This window comes from Sceloporus occidentalis, unplaced genomic scaffold (genome assembly GCF_023333645.1).
Source record: "Sceloporus occidentalis isolate IW3139 unplaced genomic scaffold, rSceOcc1.0.p SCAF_30, whole genome shotgun sequence".
NCBI classification, from domain to species: domain Eukaryota; kingdom Metazoa; phylum Chordata; class Lepidosauria; order Squamata; family Phrynosomatidae; genus Sceloporus; species Sceloporus occidentalis.
In genome coordinates, this window is record NW_028317010.1 from 4,860,851 (window position 1) to 4,886,958 (window position 26,108).

Genomic DNA, 26,108 nt, shown 5'->3' on the forward strand with positions numbered 1-26,108 from the left:
GCCTAGTTAATTTAGGGTTGGCACCTTTCAGGGCCATAGGAAGGGTGAGGCGAGAGAGGCACTCAATTCGGGCGCACCTGCAGGACTGGTTGGGGACATCACGGATCTCTCTAACCAGCCCAACATTAAGGTAGCATGTGTGAGTATGGTCCCTGACACCATAGGCATCGCTACAGGAGCGAAGCCTATGGTGCCCCTACACCATACAGTAACGTATCTATAGGGGAGGGGGCAAGCGGAGAGGCCGACCTCTCCGGTCTTCAGGGAGTGCCGAGGCAGCTGCAAGATTATGATCTCCCCAACCAGCCCTGCTCATCAGGTGCCCCTGTGGGAAGTGCGCGCCCAGGCACCGTGAGCGCTGGTCCAGGTAGGAGGCGTCCGATGAGCAGGGCTGATTGGGGAGATCACAATCCCCCTCTAAACAGCGCAACATTAGGGAATGCGAGGTCTGTCACTTAAGACCTCAGCTTTCGTGCTCACTTATCACTGTGTGCCGGCAACTGATGCCTAGCGCAGGGATATGACGTCGTACCCCCACGTTCTGCATCAATAACCAGTGACACTGACACTTCTGGAGACTGAGACAGAGCCCACACTTCCCTCCCTTGAGGTTGGGGGCTCACATGAGCACAGAGCACCAACCGCATATTTTGCCAGCTTGCTCAGCCAAGCTGTTTTGGTGCAAATATGGCACAGACAAGCCGTTTGGGGGCACATACATCATGGAGGCTTTGCAGGACACTAGCGACAATTCTACATGTGAGGGCTAGGGTGACCAAACCTCATTTCTGCCATTCAGGGACACAGTATGGAACCGATAAGATTACACACACAGGCGTGTGTTTTACATTAGACAGGGCTCAAAATAATTTCGGACTAATTTTCTGTTTAGTTTTTGGCTCATTTGTTTTGGGACAACAAATTCTGTTTCTTGCCGTTTCAGAAAAGGGGGGCTCTTTTATTTGACCATGAAATCCGTTGTCCCTCAGTCCTTTCTGTGCCCCCTACACACTCCCCCTGCCTAGTATTTGCCCACCACCCGCTCACTTACTCACTCCAGCCATTTTCTGGTCTCCTTTGATCTCTCTCTGCAGAAGCAGAGAAAATGCTGACAAGAGAGTTGGAAGAAGGGACTAAAGAGAAGAAGGGAGGAGGCGGGTCATTATGTTTGACAGTGTCCTGATGCAGAGAAATTACAAGAGAAAGGGGAGGTGTATACTCAGTGTCTGTAATAGATGCTACCCTAAATTATAATATAACCCTTGCTTGACCTATAGCAGTAAATCCTTAGAGGCACTACAATCGTAAATTGTCATTTTTATATGGAGTATGCTCCCCTGAGACTTTTACTTTTATTTAATGTAATAAAGTTCAACCTAATGTAAGGGGGTGGTGGATATTTGAAACAGCCTGTTTTTCTACTTTTATTTAATGGAATTAAGTATTTGCTACTACTTAATAAGCAGCACCTGTTACATGTATAGGTCCTACTTTGAACCAGAACCATGTTTTCTAGGAATGTAAAAAAAAAAATAAGCTTGTTTAAGCCTGTGTGGCCCATCTTGGCAACCATCTCAGAAAATGTGTGTGAGTCCCCACCACCAAATAATGCAGCTTTTTGGATTCCCAGTGTTGGCTTCAGAGCATTGATTACTAGCTTTACACCACATAAAATGTTTTTTGGGTGAAGCCATTCCCTCTGGCCAGATGTCTAAATACACTCTTTCAAACAAATTTCCCTATTTGGACTTTTAAAATGTTGGGCAGTATACCCCCCTGGTGTATCACTACAACCTTAAAAGTCACAATAACGTGTATATATGCAGAAGAAAATGTGTTTGTAAATGAAATTGTATAAATTAAATACATTAAGCTGATATGGTGCTATAAAAATCAATAATAGGTTTTTTTAAAAGTGTTTAAAAAAGCCCCTCCCTGGCCATTTGGAATACCGGGAGGTAAATGTCTATGGCAATAATGCTTAGTTAAGTCTACTGCAATTACATGCAAATAAATATAGAAACACTTAGCTCAGTTTTGCGTCTTTACATGTGTGTTGGGGGGCAGATGTGGGAGTTATGCCGACCCATAACGATTGCCCTAGTGATGTTTGAAGCCACCAATCAGTGGCAGTAATACCAATGAAAGCTGTTCATGTACATGCACACAGGAGACCCCCCCAGCTGACACTGGCGTGTCAGAAGATGTGTTCAGCTGAACACACCTCCTGCACAGCCAATAGCTAGGGGGGAGGGTGAAAGGGCAAATGTATGGGAGATTTGAAAGGGGGGACACTCTTATATGCAATAAAGTGCTTATGATGGCTGGAGTATCCCTTTAAGGACACTTGGATGCCTTTTCAGGTCCAACTTTTTACAGTTATCCATGTGTGGTGGGTCTTTAGGGCTGTTTTGTGATTCCTTGTTAAAAACTATTTTGCTTCTAATCAGCAACTAACTGGCATCTTTGGGCAAAAAACCCTAAACCCTCCAAGTTTTGCTTTCTTTGCTTTTTTACAGTGACTCAAGGGAGCTCTGCTTTTATTCTTTAAGTGCAGCCATGTGCTAGAACTCAAGCAGTACAAGTACATACTGTAATTGTACATGCAAGTCCCAAGCTTTGTAGTAATTCAACACAATGATCCTAATGATTTCACTAACTGATAACTCTGATTCTTGCAAAATTAGTAGAGAAATGAGAAAAGGGTTCATATATGTGCATTCTGGTAAATGACAAGACACATCTTTTAAATCATGCAATCTCAATATTTAAAATAGTGAGGAAGGAAGTCAGGAATCTCTCTAAGAAACAGAGGATAAATTGTCAGGTAGGATTAAGAAATATGGAACTCAAAGAGAATGAATGTTAAACAAAACCAAAAAGAAATATATTTCAAGGAAGCTGATATTTTACTTACTCATGTGATAACCCTTTGAGTCTAAAAGAGGAGAACAAATAATTGCATTGTAATATTATATGCTACATAATTAGCATGTAAAAATGCAATCAGTAATCAATGAGAGAAATAATATTCCAAATTAGACTCTGAACTGAATGTCTTTTGACCAGATGGCTTCAAAGTAGTCAGAAAAGCAAACTACTCACATCCCTCAGCCTACATAATCCATACTGAAAGCAGAGAGATCAAATCGGGTTGATAAAAATTGACTTTGGTGCAAAACTTTAAATGTGGTCTTATTACCATAGCAACCTGTACTGTTTAAGAACACTTTTAAGACCCTGCACCACAATCACCATTCATACATAACCCCTATGATGTTTAATCACCTAGTTTTGGTTAAATTCCAAAACACATTTAGATAAATATTGGACTCGTCTAGCTTGGAAGCCAGTGGCCTATATGCTTGATGCCATGTATACCTTATTATAGGTGATATGTGGGCTCTGAATTAGCGATGGCTTTAACTATGCTTTTCAATCTAAATCATTGATGGCTTTAACAGCTGAAGTGATAAAGGCTAATACAGTGAGGAAATGTAAACATACGTTGGATAGGCATCTTGAATCTAAGATCAAGGTCTGAGTCTTTAAATCAGAATTTTTTTTAGACTAGATCTTATCAGTCATCAAATTTTGTGTTTCTATGTTTCCAACAAATCAACCTTGATTTAAAAGGATAATAGCTGAAATTCATGTAAATTAGCAGTTTTACGCTAATGAATTTTGCTTGGTGTATGCCATCTGTCACGGAAGCCTCCGTGCCATGGCCTCCTGGAGGGGCCTGAGGGCCAGCCTCCTTCCTACAGACTCTGGACTTGGAAGAGTTTCTGTTTTGGGGGAGATGGGTGCAAGGGGTCCATTGGGACTGCTTCTTACCCCTGGAACAGAGTGCCACATTTCCTCCAAGTACCAGAGACGCTGTGTGGTGTTACTCTCCATCAGGTGAGGACTTACAGGACAAAGACATCCATGGCTAGTATTTGCACTAAGATCTGATATCCAGCAGTTTTCAGCCAAAAGTCAGGGAACCACCGTGTTTACCATCTCCCCCACAGACTACAATAGCGACTCCCTACTGGGCTGAGTACAAAGGAGACCTGATGGAGAACTGTGTGTAGTTGGCTGTGTCTATTGTATGTAAATTACCCCCTTGTACTGTTTAATTACTTGTGTGTTTTAAATAAAGACTGAGTTCCTGTTTCACTCTAGATTGGTGTTGCCTGATGACTGAGTGAATTGCCAACGCTCCTTGCTCTGTGTGCTGTTCTTCTTGTTCTTCACTCTACACTAAGCTTTGGCTGGTGGTTTGGATGACTGGTGGTGGTGTATATTATTTTCCTCTGCTCTTTTGAGAGCTGGTAAGCGAGGAAGCAAGGTTCTGATGGAGATACCCAGCCGGGGTAAAAGGGGGTTCCATCACACCACCATTCTTATGGTAGGCAGCACTAACTGGTCTATAGGACATATTCATGTAACACTTTGGCCTTGTGAACTGACGTTTTGGTTGTGAATTAATGTGGCTTTAGTTCTTTTTCTCATAGTATTTGAGTTTAGAATTGAACCCTGTCAGCATCCATCCAGCACATTGGCAGGCTAGCCTGCTAAAAGGCTAGCAAGCCATCAAGCTAAAAATGACAGGGTGACGTGGCTCTGGGAAGCACAGAGAGGCAGGGCCACTTAACAAGGTTTAATCAAAAGTATATTCCTCAATAAATCATTATTTAAGTCTTGATGATTACAAATTATCCCATCTCTAAAACACATTGGCTAATCGACATTCCCACAATCTTTTTTTAATAAAATATTGTTTTTTATGTAAAATATTTCTATTGATGCCTAACAGAAGAAAAAAAAAGAAGATGATTCACAGTGTTTACTGAGGTGAATCATAAAAAAAAGACAAAACAAATGCCATGGTGACACATCCACGGTTCCCTACAATAAGATTATATTGGATACAGGAGGTATAAAAACATTTGAACAGAATATATTGTTGCTGCAAGTAAAAAATTATGATGGTGGCCGGACAGAATTAATAGGTAAAGCCTTATAAACCCAGTTTAATGCACACAAAATGGTACACAAAATAGCACACAAATGTATCATCTGTGTTTGTGGGATGTGTGTTAATGTATGTCATTTCTGAAGGGGCAGACCCCACTCCCCAGAGCACTAGAGTTTGCTACAAGAGTTTACAACTGAACATACCTGTTGCAAATCTAAGTCCTAGGGGATGGAGAAAGAGGCAATTCCATATGGGAATTCTGCAAAATTCATGCATCAGCAAGGGAGAACCACATGGAAAGCAAGATGGCTATAATGCATGCCAAACAATAACATGTTTGGTAAAGATAATACCTTTATTGGCTAACTGAAGTATAACAGGTTGTATTCTTTCGAGACTATCTAGATACCTTCTTCAGGCTTATTTTCAGTTGAAGTGGAAATTGCTTACATTTATAAAGCAACATGCAGCAGAGCAAAATTGTGAATCTACAATCATGAAGTTATATCAAAAAGAAATGCAAACATGCATCTTCTTTGTGTGCTGGTGTGAATTGTAGCAATTGGCACAAGTAGTCTCTTTTGGTGTTGTAGACATCCCCAGACTATGTCTATGCATACAATTGATTGTCTACATAATCTTTTTGATCTGCATTAAAGGTGTTACAATTTAGCATGATCTTGTATTTCCATATCTTTCTTTGTCTCTCTGTGTCTGAAAGCTCTGCAGCTTGGTCAGGAGGACTGGGTGGGTGGACACCTGGAAGGGAAGGTCATTTGCTTGACTTCATTATGCAGTATGATGGGTCAATCATTCATTAATTAACCATTAATTGCAGTATCTTACACATGCCTTTATTAAAATGTTAAAGTTCTTAATGGCTTTGGCTGTGTCTTTGGGGTCGTTATCATGCTGCAGAATACATTTGGGGCCAATCAGATAGTATTGCATGATGGATAAGTCTCTATCTGTGCATCTCAGCATTGAGGAGACCATTAATCCTTATCAAATCCACAACACCATTTGCAGAAATGTAGCCCTAAACTTCACCATGATTTTCTGTTGCCTACAAACAGTTCTTTTTATAGTACCGCTTTCCAGATCTTCTGCAAACGAAATGCCTTCTGCTACAGCCAAATATTTGAAATTTCGCCTCATCGGTTCCTGTGTTTTTGTGAATAGTTGAGTAGCTTGGCCCTGTTTCCAGAGGTATGGCTTTTTTGGCCACAAGTCTTTAATGAAGGTCACTTCTCACTAGACTTCTCAAGACAGTAGATGGATATTCCTGGGCCCAATTGTTTTCTCCCAATGCTGAGCTGATGGCACAACTAGACATCTTCCAATTGTGAAGGGAAGTAAGCGTGATGCAACATTTATCTGCTGCACTAATTTTCCTTGGCCATTCACTGTGTCTATGATCCTCAACATTGCCCGTTTCTTTGTGCCTCTTTAAAGAGCTTGGACAAAATATCTGGAAAACCCTGTCTAGCATGAAATGTCTGTCTGGGAGAGACCTTGCTTATGCAGTATAAATACCTTGTGTCTTTCCACATGTATGACTTTTGACATTAAACTGTCTTCAGTAACCTCACCTTGTAAATTTGGCTGTTCCTCATCCCATTTTAATCCCCATTAGGCTAGGTTTACACTAGGTATTTTTCCTGCGTTATTTTCTTGATGAAAAACGCCAGGAAAAACGGTTTTCCTGCGTTTTGGCGTTTTTTCTGGCATTTTAGCCTTTCTGTGGAAATTGCTTTTTTGACCTTAGGCAGGTTTGCCAGCCTTTACAAGTTAGAATTTTCACCCAGCTAAAAGGGATTAGGATAAATGGCAAGTATGTGCCCCCTTCTGATGTCATTTCCTTGGTAGAGTTCTACTTAAACACGCCCCTGCGGACCCTTTTTTCTCTTTTCTGTGGTTTGTAAGGCATGCTTTATTCCGAATGTCTGCTCCTCTAGGAACAGAAGGTCAACATGCTGCGATTTTGAAAAACTGCCACAGAGCCCAAAAAAGCAGTAAAACGCACAAGAGGACTAAAAAAACGCCAAACAGAAAAACGCCAAGTGGATATTTTTTAAGCATTCTTACCTTATAGTATCTTTTTACACCTGCGTAAAACTTTTGCACAATAGTATGTCCATGTATATATATATATATATATATATATATATATATATATATACACACATACATATATGTTGTTTTTTGTCCAGGAAGGCATGAATAACTCACTACATTTTATCCTTGAAGCAATAATTGCTGTATATTTAGATTACATTAACAATTTGCCAGTAGTTTCCCAAATAAAGTAATTTATGTCTTTGTGGAGTATTAACATCCTGTTCCTGGTAGCGTATTTCCATCGTTCACACATTTATTTTCCATTCGCTAACATTGTTTTAAAGAAATCAGATATATGACATTTATTATCCTCTATCCTTCACAGAAAAACCCTTTCCCTGCCAGAGGGGACAGCATTGCACTGGTTTGTTGGGGTCAAGAACATGGAGGTCAGATTCTCATGGAATAACATTATTGTCCACACTAATTAATCTGTCATATTATGTTCCATACTATATTGTTGTGGCAACATAGATAATCAGCTCCAGGCATTCCAAATCCTGTGACAACAACACCCATTAATTTCAGCCATCCTTGGCATTATCATATCACAACTCCCACAGTCCTCAGCCATGTGTAAACATTATATTGAAACAACCATAGAGAATGGCAACCTCTGATATTTCAAATGCCGTGGACTCCAGCTCTCAAAATCCACAGCCAGCATTTACAGCAATTACCTCCATCCTCCTCAGACATCTTTTAGAATATTAGGAGCACTTTGTCCCATACGACAGTATTGACAGATAACATTTATCGTTCCCTTATGTGGACGGCAAGCATTTTCAGTTAGCTTGTTCATTAAAACTGAAGGCAACAATGTTTATTATCCTTGGCCATCAAAAATTACAATGTTGAAAGTATACTGTATAATGAAACTCATGCAGCAACTACTGTTTGTTGCACATACTCTATTTTTGTTAAATGGGGAGTACAGTTAAAATGATAAAATGTTAACTTAATATATCCTCTACCAGCTTTTGTAATCATTATTATTATTCCCCAGCTGGATATCCTCAACACATTCACTTTTTCTTTGCAATCATTTTTAGTCTGTAATGTCTCTATTTGTTTACTTCATACAAAAATGTCTTTCATTGACAAAGAGTATAATTGTTGCTGTGACATCGATTTTAGGACATTAACCCTTTTAAATTCCTTGTATCTTTGTAAGCAAGATTATAAATTGTAGCTTTAATAGGTGATTGTAAGCTTGCGAGCAGGGCTCTCTCCACCAAATGTATCGGTTTGTCTTAGTCTGTCAATTCTTGTCTTGTCATATCCCTTGAATTTATGTATTGTATTAAGCGCTGCGTAAACTGTTGGCGCTATATAAATAAAGGATAATAATAATAATAATAATAGTTTGTAAAAGTAGACTGTTACAGAAGGGAACACAGTGACCCCAACAGGCTGATGGTATTTAGAATTTCCTTTGGCCATGAGCGCTTCTTGGGATAATACATAACTGTATATGGAGAAAAAGACAGTTGGTGCAATGACCTTTGTTTTAACAATGCAGAATTTGGTGGCCGCCACAATTTGTGCTGTTCACCACCATGCAAGCTCTCTCCAGAGGTGGACTGGACTACAGATTTCTGGATTACAGATTTCCCTCTATCCTGCCCAAAATAAAAAAAGCACAAGGTCTGTTCCTCTGTTTCACTGCTCCCTCACAATGTAATATTTTGAGCTCAGCAAGAAAGCCGTGTGTACTGTAAATGAGCTACAGAGGCCTGTGTGAATAGACCTCACACTCCCACCACAGGACGTAAGAAAGCTTAGAAATGTGGAAAAGGGGGAGAGATATTGTGAAAGAGGAGATATAGTAAGAACAAGGAGAAAAAAGAGAAATATATTGTGGAAAGATAATGGCCAGGAGAGAGAGATAGGGGAGAGATGGGGAGAAGAAGGTGATAAGGAGAAAAGGGGAGAGATAGTGAGAAGGGGGAAATAATGACAAAGAAAAAAGATGGGAGGAAAGGGAGCTATAATGAGAAAATAAGAGATGGGGAAAAGGAGAGATAAAGATAAAGGGAAGATATAATGAATAAGGGGTGAGAGAAGGAAAAAGGGGACAGGTAATAAGGAGGAGAGGTGGAGATAAACGAGAAAGAAGAGAGAGATAAAGAGAAAGGAGATGACAGATGAGGAGAAATGAGAAAGAAGAGTAGAAGGGGAAGAGATAATGAGAAAAGAGGAGGAGAGATAAATAGAAATGCTAAAAAAGATACTGTTTGACTTCATTTATTTGCATGACTTTGATGCTGACATATTTCATCCTTGGACCCAGGCAGCAGTGTCTTGGGCCAGCACTGGGCCCAAAGCAGTTGCCCCTTGAGCCCGCAACAGGATTGCACATCTGTTTCGGGTCACTCGCTCCATTCACCATATGCACTTGACATAGTATCACGCTCCTTCACTGCCCTGTGTGTGTGTGGCATGAGAAGCTCTCAGGCGGAATCAGGCTAGAGTCAGAAGTGGGTAGGATCTCTTGCATTGAGCACCACCCAGCCACATATACAGTGTGGGGCAGCCCTGATTTGCTACTCTATTCTGCTGCCCCTGCCTTGGTGACAATAGGAGGACTTGCAGGTTAACTCACAAAAATTCTGTTAATGAAGGGAAGGGGGATTTTAGCCCTTTCTTCTTGTTAGACTTCCAGTGACAGTCTCCAATATTGCCTCAATAAATTTAACTTAATTTTATAAGATTTTACCACCACCTTATCGACCTACTGTATAATGTGCATATTGTAGGATGGTAAGCTAGCTTTAATAATGAATTGAAACAAATATTACAGGTTTCATGTAAGACTTTTTAAAAAACATAAATCCTGATGTTTAACAGTAATGCATTTAGATTTACTTTGGTACACTTTTACCCTCTTGTATCAGTACTTGTAATTAAAGAATACACGTACTAAAGCTAACTTTACAAAAACGGACCCCCTTCCCCAAGATTCTCACAAAGGAAATACGCCAAACACTCGATGCATGGACATGTACCAAGTATGAGCTGTGATCGCAGCACAAATCTTACCACTAGATGGCGTTAAAATATGATTACAGAAGCTACCTCCTGTGTTTCATTGCAGTATAATGGAAAGATTGGATTTTTTGCTTTTGCCTTCAGTGCAGAAACTACACACGCTGCTCCGGAATTGCTAGTAAAACGATCCTGGAAAAGTCAAAATATCTTGGCAGGTAGAGGTGCTGCATACTTTAAAACTTGCCACCATGAAGGACAGATTTGATAAGAAGACTAAGCAGAAGCAGGAGGCATAATTCCATCTGCAGAATCAGGACCATAGAGCTGAGGAATGCTGAAGCTTACTTTATAATAGTATTATTTTATATGACCATTATCTCATTTTGTGAAACAATTACATCATCAAATTTGCTGCTAGAACTGTTTTGTGCCCTAAGAAGAATGTGTGCAAGGATGTGACCAGGAAACAATTAAGGAAACGTGATGAAAGTTCATTACGTCATATATAGCTGTAAAGGACCAAGTAAGGTCCTTTCTATGTCCATGAATTCATGCCCTCCTCAAGTTTCCACGCTGCCCACTCAAGTAACACTAACAAGGAAATGCAGAAAAAGAGAAACTAATAGTTTCACCCGTTTCAGTGCAAGACCACTCTACAGGACCCAATGTTTTGGGGATCTACACATGGGCTTCGCAACTCACAATGGTTATCGATATCAACAGCAGTAACCTATATGGTAACATTCGATCTTTTGTGATAGAGGATCTGAAGGATCTCAGCACCACTATAATGATTTCGGGATCTTTCAACCCACGTCTTCTGACGATCATTCAAGATGCTGGCGCTACGACAACAAGCCCTATGCCAACTTCTAGCTTCTCCAGTGAAAATGATACTCAATGTGGTGAGCAGATTCTCAACTATGGCCACTTTGAAAAACTGGTAATAGGGGCCATCCTGTCTCTCATTACTTTACTGACAATCGCAGGCAATTGTCTGGTGGTCATATCTGTATGCTTTGTGAAGAAACTCAGACAACCATCTAACTACCTGATTGTGTCTCTGGCTTTAGCTGACTTGTCTGTGGCTATAGCTGTCATGCCTTTTGTCATCGTGACTGACCTCATAGGAGGAAAATGGATTTTTGGGCATGTTTTTTGCAATGTCTTTATTGCCATGGATGTGATGTGTTGTACAGCTTCAATAATGACTTTATGCGTCATTAGCATTGACAGGTAAGTGCTCCTGACCTAATACAAGTATGGTGCCTTTGTTTCCTTGTGATGTGCACTTTAGGATTATTGTAGATAACATGAAACACAGGTCTCAAACCTTTTTTGTTACAATTTTCCACCAGAGGTCACATTTGTATTTACCACTATTCATAGGACTAAAGTAAAACAAAACTGTGCCCACATATGCATTTATTCAAAAATGTCTAAATTAAATGTATATCTATTGATACACAATTGAATATTATGATTCTTATCTTACTCATTTGTCAGATTTGCACAGAAAACTTAAACGTATAGAGTAGTTAACAATAAACACAACAACCACATAATTAGTCTGCTCATTCCAAAGACTTATTTAATAACCTGCATAGGAAATTTAACATGACAAATTCCATCATTTTTGTTTTATTTTTTAATGTACTTTATTGTCAGTAAACTTTTTCTGACCACATTATTTTTGTAAATATATATATATCACAGCATATTTTCAGGACAATGTAAAATTTAGTGTAATGATATGTGCTTTACTGTTGTAAATTAATTATTCATGCAAACAAATAATACACGTTTTTATGCCTCTTTTTTCAGTTATCAAATATTAAAAACATATTTGTGCAGCATAAAGGTATGACACAAACATGTGTTTACTAAGCTTGCTTTGTGTTTAAAAGTTATAACTTTATATTTGTTCATTACTAATATGTTAATGTTACGTAGGAAATAATGGAAAAAATTGCATTTGGTTATCTTGTTTGAATTAAAGTAGGGATGTTCACATGGGAGTTTGAGGGAGACTCAAATACACCATAAGGTTTACTTGAGTGCACTCACTTCCTGTTTGAATGAAAACTCTTAGTTTATTAGAAATCCATAATCCATTAGAAGTTTGACTTGCACCGGGTACTCTGGAGCTAAATCTTCATTGTATTCATTGTTGCCTTAATCCAGAGTCATTTGCTTGATCAAAAACTCATCATGAGCGTCGTCCAGAATTGAGTTTCTAAAGTGGCCACCGTCAAAGCATTTCACATTGACATGGGCAATGTCACTACCAGAGTCTAACTGACCCTAAGTGAGACTATTGTTGATATCTATTACAGTGCCTAATCCTTTACTGTCAATTTGTGGTTTAGTACTAAAATCAGAACATATAACAGATTGCATGATACATAGGGCCACTGGACACGGCGTACCATCAGATGACAAGCTTTGTGGCAGAAAATGTGCTCCTCAGTAAAAGAAAAAAAAACAACTAAAGGGAATGCACAAGAGGCAACCTTTACTAGCCCCAAGGTATGGCTATACTGTGCCAGCTGCCCTTTTTCCTGCATTGTGCTTGCTCTGTTTTAGTTGTTTGGCTAGGGGTAAAGACTCAGAAGGTTGCATGAAGCTCAGAAACACTTTAGTTTGACTCTCCAAAAACAACTTAGCAAATTACATTTGTGATTTTGCAAGAAGCCCTAATGACTTGAGTTCTGAGAGGTCCTGGCTTTCTATGTTCTCAGGAAAAGCTTGCCAGGCCATTAAACATCTGTGAAGTGGCACTAGACTAGTTTACCATATGCCTTAATTTAGCCTCTGTCAAAAAGGTTATTTTTAGTGCAACTTTTATAAAAGTAAGCAGCGGCTGGTGAACGTGTTGAAAAGTAACCGTTGCTATGGTAGAACGGATATTTTGAGACTATTTGTGCACATTATTAGTTTGTGTACAATACTGGGAAATTCCCAAGGTAGGCTAACCGGAGCTTCCCTTCTTATGGTGGGTTTATGGAGGATCAGGCTAGTCACAGGAAGAAGCAGGGCTAGCCTCAGTCAGCCTTCAGTAGCTAGGAGTTGAATAAGAGTGCAAGGAGAGTAGGTCAAATACCACTCCCCATCTGTAGAAAAAGAGAAACCGGCTTCATGGAGCATTCCCTGATATGGTCGCAAGGTATTTAACCAATTCCCACTCTTCATGCAGTCTGTCCAATTAAGAAGCCGTTCATAGCATTGATGCCTGAAGTCCCAATTAATGGAACACTTTCTGAGAATTTGTATTGTCCTGGCAAATCCGCTATTATGTGAATACAGGATTTAAAACACAACATCTTTATATGGTAATGAAGTTCATCTAGTTGTCTTGAAGATAACAAATTTTTTTTTTTTTAAAACACACCTTTAATTTTCTTAGTTAAAACCAGAAATATTGAAATGGTAATTTAACATCTCCAAGGGCATTCAGGCAGACTCCCAGTAAGACACAATTCATGTCATATGTTTTGAAAGTAGAACTTAAAAATATTGAATCTGGTAAAATTTTAACATATTTACATTGGGTTAACATCCAGATTCGATAACACTGTTAAACTGAGTGTATTCTAGCAAATCTGATTTTAATGATATTGTATAGTTTAGCTTGTATTTTTAAACCATCTAGTATGTAGTGAAATAAATTACATTACGACTGTGTCCCTTCTTTAAATGATAAAGTAGTAGACTATTCAGTTGAAAGGAACACTACAGACAAACACAACTGGGAAGTTTGTGTAGATATTAATAGTCCATGACAGATATGCTATAGGTGTGATTCCCTAAAGGTCTCAACTGTAATGGTCCTACTAAAAACCGTTAGTGAACAATGAGTGGGGTTGGGCATGACCAAATCTACCCCTCTGCCTCCTGATTGAAGATGTTAACATACTGCCCTGGGAAGGCAGCGTTGCACCCAGAACCTGGTAGGTTCCTACTGCTTGTCAGATAGTAAATATATTCTGGCCATCTTCAAACATAAAGGGGCCCAGGACAAACTGCCCCTCATACTGCCACCAAGGTTCATATCTGAGTGGAGGTCATCTCTACCTTAATTCTTCCAACACAGTCTATATGCTACCTGATGCTTTCCAACAGCAGGTGGTGCACAAGACTGTGGAGATCTGTGCAGATAGCTATTGAGGGGCCCCAAGGGTAAGTCACCCATGTTCAAACAAGGATTTCAGTTGTGATATACCAACGAGATAAACTATTGTTAAACCAGCGTTAAACCGGGTTCAGCCCCAACTGTGTTACCTTGACAATCTGCTAATCACTGGTGTGAAAACCCTGAGGTTTAGGATAAAATCTTGAGCAATTTAAGATATGAACATACAGATATGACAGAACCACTCTCATTGCTATCAGAAATGGTTATTAGATGCTGCACTAATATTAATGCATGCTATTTGATGATACTAGCAATATCATTAAGCAAATATGGACTGAAATAGGGACAAATAAGCAAAGGTCTTACCCCATAAGTCTCAGTGTTTTATTGTCCACTAGAAAATCCTTAGTAGATATTAACATTTCTCTTTTGCAATGACATATACATTTCCTTCTAGTCTTTTAAGAATATTCTTGCTGCTATGGCCTAAAAGCTTTGATGTATAACTGAGAATGCTTAGAGTTTTTTATTGTGTATGAAAGTTCACATCCTCTGAGGAATAATTTCCTTTTGTATCATTAGAACCATAGAGATGATTGCCACCTAAGTAATTATTTCGAGATGTAACAGATTCTCATTGAGCATCCTGGGCAACAAGATCCTGAGATTGAAATCTAAACCTCATCACTCTATTGATGAAAGAGCATTAAGCATATTTTACTGCTTCCTCTCTGTTTCATTACACCCAATTATTGTTTTCATGCTACCAAATACAGTGTAATCCTTCTTGTGAACCTTGACTCCTTAATAGTTTTTTAAATTGCACAGATGTGGTAATATGCAATTAGCCTAAAGGACAACATGATACCTACTACTCAGAATTCACTAATGCCAAAGCATTATTGACTGCTGTCATTTATTAGTGAATTCTAAATGATATAGTTTAATGTCTTTGATTTCACCAAAAGAGTTAAATAAGTATCTCCTTTCCTTTCTACTTCTGTAGAACATGCTTTCTCCTTTTCCTCCCCCTCCTCCCTCTCTATTAATAATTCAAAAAACATACTGTAAACCTGTTTTCAAATTATCACATCAAGCAATTTTTTAAGTTTCCCCTGTCTTATTTTATAAAACTAATGAAACTCCCATTGGATATCTTGATAACACAAAATGTCTCATCATCAAAAAACACAGACTTTGCTCAGAGTGTAATGACAATGGCAAATAAATGATAGGTACTAAACCATAAATCACAAGTAGGACAAGGGCATACAGTGCATCTTTTTACAGCACCATTAAATATTGTATTCAGCTTTTTTTATATTTACATTAATACAGTTGATTCTGCCTTTGAATAAGATGTGGTTAAGAGCCAAGCTGGAGACAAGCTAGACCCTGGCACATGCTATAACTAATGTGACAATCAAAAAAACGGGAAAGCATTTGGCATGGTTGGCATTTTCAGGCCCATTACTGTTCTACATCACCTCTCCATTTAACCAGCCTTTCATTACACACACTCTCCCACTCAAACACCCTCACTTACACACTCCCTCATCGGACCACTCACTCAATTACTGCTTACCTTACCTTGTCTGGTTCCTGACTTCCTTTCTGCTTACACACAATGTGAGGTACTGCATTACTCCCTGCTGGACCACTTAAAATTATGTTATGTGACCATAACAAATGCCTTCTAGAGCCGACTATCCCACTGCTAGGGATCAAATTGGGCCTGCCCTACTTGAAGATTTAGGACCAACCCAGGGGGCATTTGCTACCCTGACCCCAGGCTTGCCTACTCCTGTGGAAGTGGCATTTTATATTTTTCAACCTTCATTTTTGGATTAGTTGAACCAACCTAGGTACCATCTCATCCAGGCAGTTATACTATCTACCTATGTGTCATGTATACAAAAGGCTTCAGTACATCATTTAGTTCCTACCTTCCCTATAAGTTACCTTAAATTATTTGAAGAAAATAAAAAATGAAATAACCGTGAGCTGCTTGATGTATAATACTAATTAGACTTGTGCATCTGTACAAACTTGTTTTTTTAATGAAAATTGTCTGTCTCATACATTAATGCGAAAACGAGGACGATCCTTGATGAAACTGCCGAAAACAAATTACAAAAGCGCTGAAATTGATGGGTTTAACAACCTGTGGGAGTTTTTCCTTACCTTTTTCACTCTGGCTGATCAGTATTTACATGGGGAAGGGACAAGCATTAGATATATAAGTGTGCGTACGCCATTTTCATACCTCCCAACATTTCATTTTTTTTCTTTTAAACACATTGAATTGAATTCCCATAAGGCTCAGCCAGACATACTACTTCAATGATGCTGGCTCAGCGTCATGGGAAGTGCAGCAACAGTAAAGCTGCAGATGCTAGCCGTGAACTAAAATTCCTATGATTCTCATAATGCTGGCTGAGCATCATTGGAAGAGTAGTCCACAGCAGCAGAGATTTTTTTTTTAATTAAAAAAGGCTAATGGTAGCCTCCCTCCCAGGACCCCTTTACACACACCTGCCCATAAACACACATATACACATACACTGCCTTTACACATACTGTCAGGACTACCCGTACAATGGCACTTACCGCAGGAGTTATTCTGCCCAGCCCCCTGATACAAAGGGAGAAGCCCCAAGTAACAGAGAACCAGGACTTAGAGGATCCCAACAGTAAGGAGGCCTAGTACGGGCAGGTAGATATAGGTACTGAGTAAACAGGTGCAGGAATCTCCGGACGAGCCAAACTGGTACACAGAGCAGGTAGTCACACAAGCCAGGAGTCGAGGCACGGAGCGGGTAGTCAGACGAGCCAAACTGGTACACGGAGCAGGTAGTCAAACAAGTCAGGAGTCGAGACACGGAGCAAGTAGTCAGACGAGCCAAATTGGTACACAAATCACCGAGCAGAGGTACAGAAACGCAATCCAAAAGAGTAAATAGGCAGGCAGAGGGTCAAAATAACGAAGATCAGGAGTTCAGCAATATACGAGGTATAGGACCACAACAGGGTGCAGGAGAAACGGATTTCCGGCTTTTTAAAGCCGGCGCCAACCAAAAACCCCGCCTCCAGGCTGATGTCACGGCCGAGCCCTCAGCCGTCCGTCACCACCCCGATGCCAGCCACGCGGCATAGCCGCGCCCCCAGAGTTCCTGCGGTAGCCGCCAGAGGAGGAGGTAAGTATGGAGGCCGGGGGGACCTCAGACTCAATCCCTTGAGTTCCGTGCCGGCGGCGGATATTACGGCCGCCGGCAACGGAGCTCCGGGGAGGGATCTCGAACTCCCGGTTACCGCGGACAGTAGCCCGTCCTCCGGTACCGGGAACCGAGGGATCGATGACCCGACGTCCGCGAGCGGCGATCCGCCCGCCGGAGCCAGGTGCCAGGTTAGTGACACATACACTGCCCTTGCACACACATATACACATACACTGCCCTTAAACATATACTGCCCTTACACATACACTGCCCTTACACACACACATATACACATACACTGCCCTTACACACACATATACACGTACACTGCCCTTACATGCACACATATACATGTTCACTGCCCTTACACACACATATACATGAACACTGCCCTTACACACACATATACTTTGCTTTTGACAGCATATGTTATATCCAAACAGACATTTGCGCATCCCTGAGCTAAACCATGATTATAGGCCACACCCCCACTTGAAAGACTTAAATTAGGGGGGGAAAGTCCTTATAATCAGGCCAATACGGTATATAAGTTATAGATACCATTTACACAGACTGCATCAGACACTTTTCAAGTATCTGTAACACAACTTCTTCTTGGGCTAACAGGAGGATTGCAATGCGGTCTTTACATAGGGATTATGGGAAATTAAGTATAATTTTCCATTAAGTGCCCTGGAAATTCCTTTGGCGGAGCAAATCTGATATCAAAATATCAGATCTGAGAGACAAATCTGAATAACTTGAGAATGGTACATTAAAATAACATAATAATAACAAAAGTGATAGATGGCATTCAGTACTGGATTCAATTATGGGTTCATTTCAGATATGACACTTTCTCTTCAAATTTATTACCAAAATCTATCCTCCTGCCAAATACTTATCTTTGTAGAAATTACCCCCTGCTTCATTCATCTTTTTTTTCTACGTAAGAAATAATAAATCTTATTAGTCAAATCTACTATTCTATATTTGTAATGTAGTTGTGAAGCATTGAAATGCCTTCTCACCTCACACTCCATACTGTCAGGGTCCATCCAGGCTGCGGAGCTGCATATCTCTGTTTTTCCCTGCCTTGCCTCAGTTCCCATGTTTTGCTGTGGTCCACTTCTGGATTTCCATATACTCTGCTTAGCTTCCGTACTCCCAGCCTGCTGCACCCTGTCATGAGTCTAGTGCTATGTCTCATGCCTGCTCCAGGGTGCCTGCAGGATATCTCCAAGTTTAGTTCGGATTTCCACATCCAGTCAAGTTTGGTTCTGCCTTGTTCTGGACATCATCAGCTGCTATGTCAGGGCGCTGGTATGTGGCTGCACAACCCTAGGTGCTCAACACCTGGGTCAGTGCGGTCGCCCTGCACCAGGCCCTGTCCTGAGACTCCGCTACTGCACCGTAACTCCTGAACACAATCTTTGGGCGCTCTGGGTCTTTACAGTTGCCTGTATGGACCCGGTTTCCTGACACATACTAAAACATTTTTTCTACCTAAATTCAAAATTAGTGATGTATTCTGGCCCAGGTCCACTATTCGCATGGCGAGGGTGGCAACATATGGCATTATTGAGTGATCAGGATCCCCAGTGTGCTACTGCTATGAGTCAGTCACAATGGAGGAAAGTTCTGCTTTATATATACTATATAGGACTATACGCAGTCAGCACTGCTTCTATAACATGCTGTATCTAAGTCGAAGCGCCAGGATATGATGTCACATACCTGAGCTCAACATAGATGATGGTGGCTGTGGAGGTCCACGTGACATTGCTATTCAAAAATAATATAATCTTTTATATTTAACACAGAATCTTTTAAGCTTTTTACATTAAGAACACTATGGAGCTAGAATATGAAATAAACTAGGAAGGGGATTTGTGAAAGATTAAACACAATTTCTTTTCAATATACATTTCTATATGGATCTGCTTACTGTCAGGCTCCATCCAGGCTGCGGAGCTGCTTCTCTCTAGTTCCCCCGCCTCCCTAGAGTTTCCCCCGTCTCACTAGAGTTCCCCCCGTCTCGCTAGAGTTCCCCCCGTCTCGCTAGAGTTCATCCTTTGTTGTAATCCATTCCTAGATTTCCATGTGCTCTGTTCTGTGCTTCTGATTCCTTGATTCCACTTCTGCACTTTGCTTCAGCTCTGTTTTCTTTATAAGGTGTGCCCCACCCGTTTTTTATGTTTGTCTCAGTCAGCAGTGCAAAGGTATGTCCTTCATGGTTTTGTGTTTAGATTCAATGTTTAGTTTCAGTTTATTAATGATTCAGTAGGCAGGGTTTAGTGCTAGGACCCACCGAATATTGGAGTACTTTGGCATAGTGGTGGGCTAAGCATACTATGGCCATATGATGTGACGGAATCTCCAATTGTTATGTTATAGTCCTAGGCTATGTTTGTCTGTCTCTTATGTACCTTTGCCCTCTTTTCCCTGAATCATCTGAGCATCTGGGTTCCTCTCTCCTCTCCCCATGTCCCAGTTAAGATGTCCTATCCTCATCCCGACTCCTCATTCTATCCCTTGTGGTCCTTGTTTCCTGTATTATGTATGTCTTGTCTGGCTATGTTTCATGCTCGGTCTCCCTGTTCCTTGCTCACTCTGTCCCCCTTGTTTGCTTTGTTTCAGCTGTTACTCTGCTTAGCTTCTGTACTCCCAGCCTGCAGCATCCTGCACATTCATCTGTAGAGCTATGTCTCATGCCTGCTCCAGGGTGCCTGCAGGATTTCACTTTGTTTTGAACTGGACAACATCCGCTGCTATGTCAGGGCCCTGGTATGTGGCCGCACAACCCTAGATGCCCACCTGGGAGAGTGCAGTTGCCCTGCACCAGGCCCTGTCCAACTCCGCTACTGTGCAATAACTCCTGAACTCCATCTTTGGGCGCTCTGGGTCATTACAGTCATCTGTATGGACCGAGTCCCTGACATTACTGAGAAAACATGAAACATACAAGAGGATGCAAGGGACTAAGAATATTTTAATATTAGAATATATTAGAATATATTACTAATATGTATATTTTTTGTATTTGTATATTTACAAAAGGTAATATTAATGCATAATATATACCGTATTTGCTCGATTATAAGAAGAGGTTTTTTTCAGAGCAAATGCTCTGAAAAATACCCCTCGTCTTCTAATCCGGGTCGTCTTCTAATCAGACCTCAAATAGAGGTCTGATTATGAGACTAAGATCCAGATCCCCCGCACCGCTGCAGGGGACCTGGACACTCCTGTCTCCCCCCCACACACACACACTTACCGGTGCTTCCTGCTGTATTGCCGGGGCAGCGGGTTGACGTCTACGCGATCCGCGTAGACAACGTCCGCTGCAGCCGGAAGGAGGTGTGGCTAGCAGCGGGGGTTGTCTGCGTCCGTCGCGGATACCGAGGTATGCGCGACGGACGCAGACAAACCCCCGCTGCCAACTTCACCTCCTTCCGGCTGCAGTGTGTGTTAAATGGGGGCATAGGGCATTTCTGGAATGCCTTATACCCCTATATGCCACTCTGGCACTTAGGGGGTTAAAAGGCATATTATGGGGCAGAGTGGCATATAGGGAGGTATAAGGCATTTCAGGAGGCAGAGTGGCGTTAAGGGGGCATTTAATAGAGCACTCTGCCTCCTGAAATGCCTTATACCTCCCTATATGCCACTCTGCCCCATAATATGCCTTTTAACCCCCTAAATGCCAGAATGGGATATAGGGGTATAAGGCATTTCTGGAGGCAGAGTGGCACATAGGGGGTCAAAAGGCATACCATGGGGCACAGTGGCATATAGAGGGTTAAAAGGCATATCATGGGCCACAGTGCCATATTGGTGTGGCAAGCCTGGGGGCAGATGTGTGTAACTGGGGGACAGGTTGGAAAATACAAGGAAATAAAAACAAAAAAAATATTTTTCTCAATCATAGCTTTTATTTAAAAAAATAGTTTACATGAATTAACATTTACTGGTAAAACTTTTTTCCTTTAGGGTCGTCTTATATTCAGGCTTTTTCTTTTTTTCCTAAGTTAATATTCAGATTTTGGGGGGTCGTCTTACAATCAGGGTCGTCTTATAATCGAGCAAATACGGTATATTATAAGACGACCCCCCAAATCTGAATATTAATTTAGGAAAAAAGAAAAAGCCTGAATATAAGACGACCCTATAGGAAAAAAGTTTTACCAGTAAATTCATATAAACAATTTTTTTAATAAAAGTTATGATTGAGAAAAATATTTTGGTTTTATTTCCTTCTATTTTCCAACAGCCCCCCCTCCCAGTTATGCACATCTGCCCCAGAAATGCCTTATACCCCCTATATGCCACTGTGCCCCATGATATGCCTTTTAACCCTCTAAATGCCACTGTGCCCCATGATATGCCTTTTAACCCTATATGCCACTGTGCCCCATGATATGCCTTTTGACCCCCTATGTGCCACTCTGCCTCCAGAAATGCCTTATACCCCTATATGCCACTCTGGCATTTAGAGGGTTAAAATGCATATTATGGGGTAGAGTGGCATATAGGGAGGTTTAAGGCATTTCAGGAGGCAGAGTGGCGTATAGAGGGTTAAAAATGCATTTCTGGAGGCAGAGCGGCATTAAGGGGGTTAAAAGGCATTTCACAGAGCACTCTGCCTACAGAAATGCTTTATGCCCCCCCATTTAATACTCCCTTCCCCTGCCCCCCCCCAAACTTACCGGAGCTTCTGAGTCCTCTGTCATGTAGCCGGGGCAGCGTGTAGAGCTCTATGCGATTGGCGTAGACAACTTAAGCTGCAGCCGGAAGAAGGTGCGGCTAGCAGCAGGGGTTGTCTGCGTCCATCGCACCTCCTCCCGGCTGCAGCGGAAGTTGTGTACACGAATCGCGTGCGGTGCTTAGTCCGGGCAGTGTGTAGAGCTCTACTCGAATCGCGTAGACATCTACACGCTACCCCGGCTACCAGGCCCGGACTGGGACAAAAAATAGGTCCGGGTATTTAAGCCTGAGCAGCCCATTTTTATTTATTTATTTATTGTTAAAGCCCACCCTTCATGTACCATCTCATTCACTCATTCACACAAATCATTAACACATTCATTAATGCAGTCTCACAAATCATTCAAACAATTCAACCACACATGAATTTATTAATTGTCATACGCATTCACACAATTCATCCACACATTTATTCATTCATTCTCATACGCATTCACACTACCCCCTCTCCCCATCTTGCAGGGGATCTGGATCTTAGTCGTGATTAACATGATTAACATGATTAATTTGGGTCAGAAACATGGTCAGATTACCTTTGAAACACATACGGTAATATTGTTTTTGTGTTTATATGAATTTTTTCTCATAATATTTTATTTCATGTTTTATTATTTTTACTGTGATACTGTGGTTTGATTTTTTATTTCTGCATACATATGTACTCCCAAAAGTAACTGAGAAAGTGAAATTGTTTAAGCTAAATTTCATGCTTAATCATAGTAAGAAAATACAGAATGGTTGTTTTGTACATAGTAATTCAATACCCCTTAAAGGCAAATAAGCGACCATCCTAAGCCAGAATGGACAAAAGCAGTAAGTGACCATATGACGAAATCACACTACATTATCCACGAGAATGTCCAAACCGCTAAACCACCAATTAAATCAAAGACAAAATAAAAAACGACATTGTGGCGTGCCGCACCACAGGAAATTGGTGATAGAGTCATTCTTTTGAGGGTGAAGCTTGCAAAAAGCTTTCCAAATGATCTATATATTCTCCTGCAAACAGCAATAATCTGTTTGTAGAATCTGTTTGAACTGCAACACAGGGCTAAGGAAGAGAGTAGAGGGGGGCGTAGAGAGAGAGAGTGATGATGACATCCAAACAGGCCCACATCCGAACAGGCCCATCGACCCAGACCTATGCCTTCCAGCAATACCTCCTGGATTCCATTGGACTGACTGTTGTGCGCAGCAGAGATGCATCTCACTTGTCTTAACGCAGTCTGCACCCATTGCAGCTGATTGATTATCAGCAGATACTCACCTCTTCCTTATCTGTTAATGTGAAACAGCTGCAGACAACAGTCCATCCCAGGGTCACATGCTCTAGCTATTACACATAGAAGCCAGCTGAAAGTAGGAAAAGAAGACATAATCAACATCTGAAGTGAATAACACTGATAATCTTGTTATCATGGCACCAGTTAGTGGGATATATTAGGCAGCAAGTGAACATTTCGTTCCTCAAGGTTGATGTGTTAGAAGCTGGAAAAATGGGCAAGCGTAAGGATCAAAAGTGTTCCAAGGATGGAAAAGCGGTGAACCAGCGACAGGATCATGGGCGGCCAAGGCTCATTGATGCACGTGGGGGTGGAGGCTGGACGGAGTGGTGAAATCCAACAGACGAGCTACTGTAGCTCAAATTGCTGGTTCTGATAGAAAGGCGTCAGAACACACAGTGCATCACAGTTTGTTGCATATGGAGCTGCGTAGCAGCAGACCAGTCAAGGTGCCCATGCTGACCCCTGTCCACTTCTGAAAACGCCTACAATGGGCACGTCAGCATACGGACTGTACCACGGAACACTGGAAGAAGGTGGCCTGATCTGGTGAATTCTCTGGTGACTTCTGGTTTTCTTTTACATCACGTGGATGGCCAGGTGCGTGTGCGTTGCTTACCTGGAGAACACATGCACCAGGATGCATCCATGGAGGCCCCAGCTCGCAATTTACAGGACTTAAAGAACCAGCTGCTAATGTCTTGGTGCCAGATACCACAGCACACCTTCAGTGGTCTAGTGGAGTCTATGCTTAGACGGGTCAGGGCTGTTTTGACGGCAAAAGTGGGACCTACACAATATTAGGCAGGTGGTCATAATGTTATGGCTAATAGATGTATTTTGTTTGTTAAACAAATAGGAGTCCTTTTATTTACCATATTTGCTTGATTATAAGACAACCCTGATTATAATTCAAAATTGAATTTGAAAAAAAGAAAAAGCCTGAAAATAAGACTACCCTACTAGTTTTAGTAGTAAATATGAATTCACATGTAAACAGTTTTTTCATATTTCAAAGAAACTATGATTGAGAAAAATGCATTTCTTCTTTTTGTTTCCTTTTATTTGCCAACTTGCCCCCCCAGTTATGCACATCTGAATCCAGGCTTGCCACTCTGTCCCCCAGATATGCCACCCCCCCTGATATATCACCAATGCATCCCGAGACTTGCCCCCTGTGCTCCAGACTCCCTGGTGTCTAGTGGGGGCAGCCGGTGGAGGTCTGTGCGATGCACGTAGACAACCTCGGCAGCATTGTGCAGACGTCCACCGGCTGCCAGAGAGGAGGATCCAGGTTCCCTGCAGCTCTGTGGAGGATCTTAGTCTTATAGTCAGACCTCTATTTAAGGTTGGATTATAAGGCAACCTCGAATATAAGACAAGGGGTATTTTTCAGAGCATTTTCTCTGAAAAAAAACCTTGTCTTATATTTAAGCAAATACAGTAAATTGCAAAAATCATGTTTGGTCTCCATTAATTATCTTCTGATCAACATGGTGCAAGCGTTTAGTGGTTCCCATTGTTACTGTGTTGTTTGCAAAACCATAATGGTACGGTATTCAGACTTGCATCATCCTCAGCCACACTACTATTTACCCTCACATGCTTCTATCATGCTATCTCATGTTTGTATATCCACATCTTTCTGTTATTAGGCCTCCTGTGGGGACAGAAAGGAAAAAGTCATAGTGTCTCTAGCTCAATCCAGCTGTTGGTTATTCTTGTAACCTACACATGAAGATGTCATGGATGAGCATGTCTCTTTCCACAGCACCTCTCTCCAAGTCTTCAACCAAACATTTCTCAACAGGTATCTCATCTTATGTATGTAGTTCTATGTCCCCCAGGAAATGTGTATCCATAGAAATGTTATGGAGGGTAGCACGTGATGATTATTAGACGCACGTTCTGGCTTTTCAATGACATTCCATGATCCTCGTTGTACCTGTGTAGGGCAGGGGCTTATGGATTGGTGGATAGTTTTAGGAGCCAGGGCTTGCAGGTATAGCCTGCATCTTTTGATAGAATAAGTATGAAAGAATTGCCGGTTAGATGTCAGTGTTTAATAGACTTGCTCAGTCTAGTTTGTACGAATGTTCGAAAATAAGGAAGACGAAGTATAAAGCTCAGAATTTTCATTTGAGTTGGGTTTTTTTTGCTCATGCTCTTACACACTTTCTTATGCTCTCACACCTTTTCATCTTTTCCTAAAGTGTCTCCCTACCTTCTTCATCACCTGCTTTTTTGTTCAGCTCAGCTTCCTGGTCTTTTCTACATCTTGTTCAGATCCTTCTTCTCCCAGCTCTCCCCTGCGTTATCCTAGCCTCTTCAGATTGGTTCCACAACAGGAACACCCTCCTACCAGATCAGAGGAATGGGGGAGAGGTTGTTCCTGTGGTGTGTGAGGAGGCTCTGTCCTGTTGCAGAAGTGCTCCAGGAGGCCAGAATAATAAAGATGGATTCATGGAGAAAGTGTTTCTGTACACTTTCTCTGTCTCCATTATTATGGCCTCTTTGTGTAAATCTGCAACAGTGGAGCCTCTGCGCATATCATGGGAACAATTGGGAGAGAGGGTGTGTTCTTGTGGAAATACATAAAAGAGGCCAGGGTAAAGGCAGCCCTG

At 41.2% G+C, this 26,108-nt stretch overlaps 1 protein-coding gene across 1 annotated transcript in view; it reads left to right on the forward strand.

The window, feature by feature from the left end:
- Window positions 1–10,781: 10,781 nt before the first annotated feature.
- The window catches only part of LOC149298948 (5-hydroxytryptamine receptor 7-like), a 31,277-nt gene continuing 15,950 nt past the window's right edge, over window positions 10,782–26,108 (forward strand). The window contains exon 1 of the mRNA XM_089486942.1: window positions 10,782–11,314. Coding sequence (XP_089343068.1) covers window positions 10,782–11,314 — 533 coding nt within the window. The remainder of the gene's footprint in view (window positions 11,315–26,108) is intronic.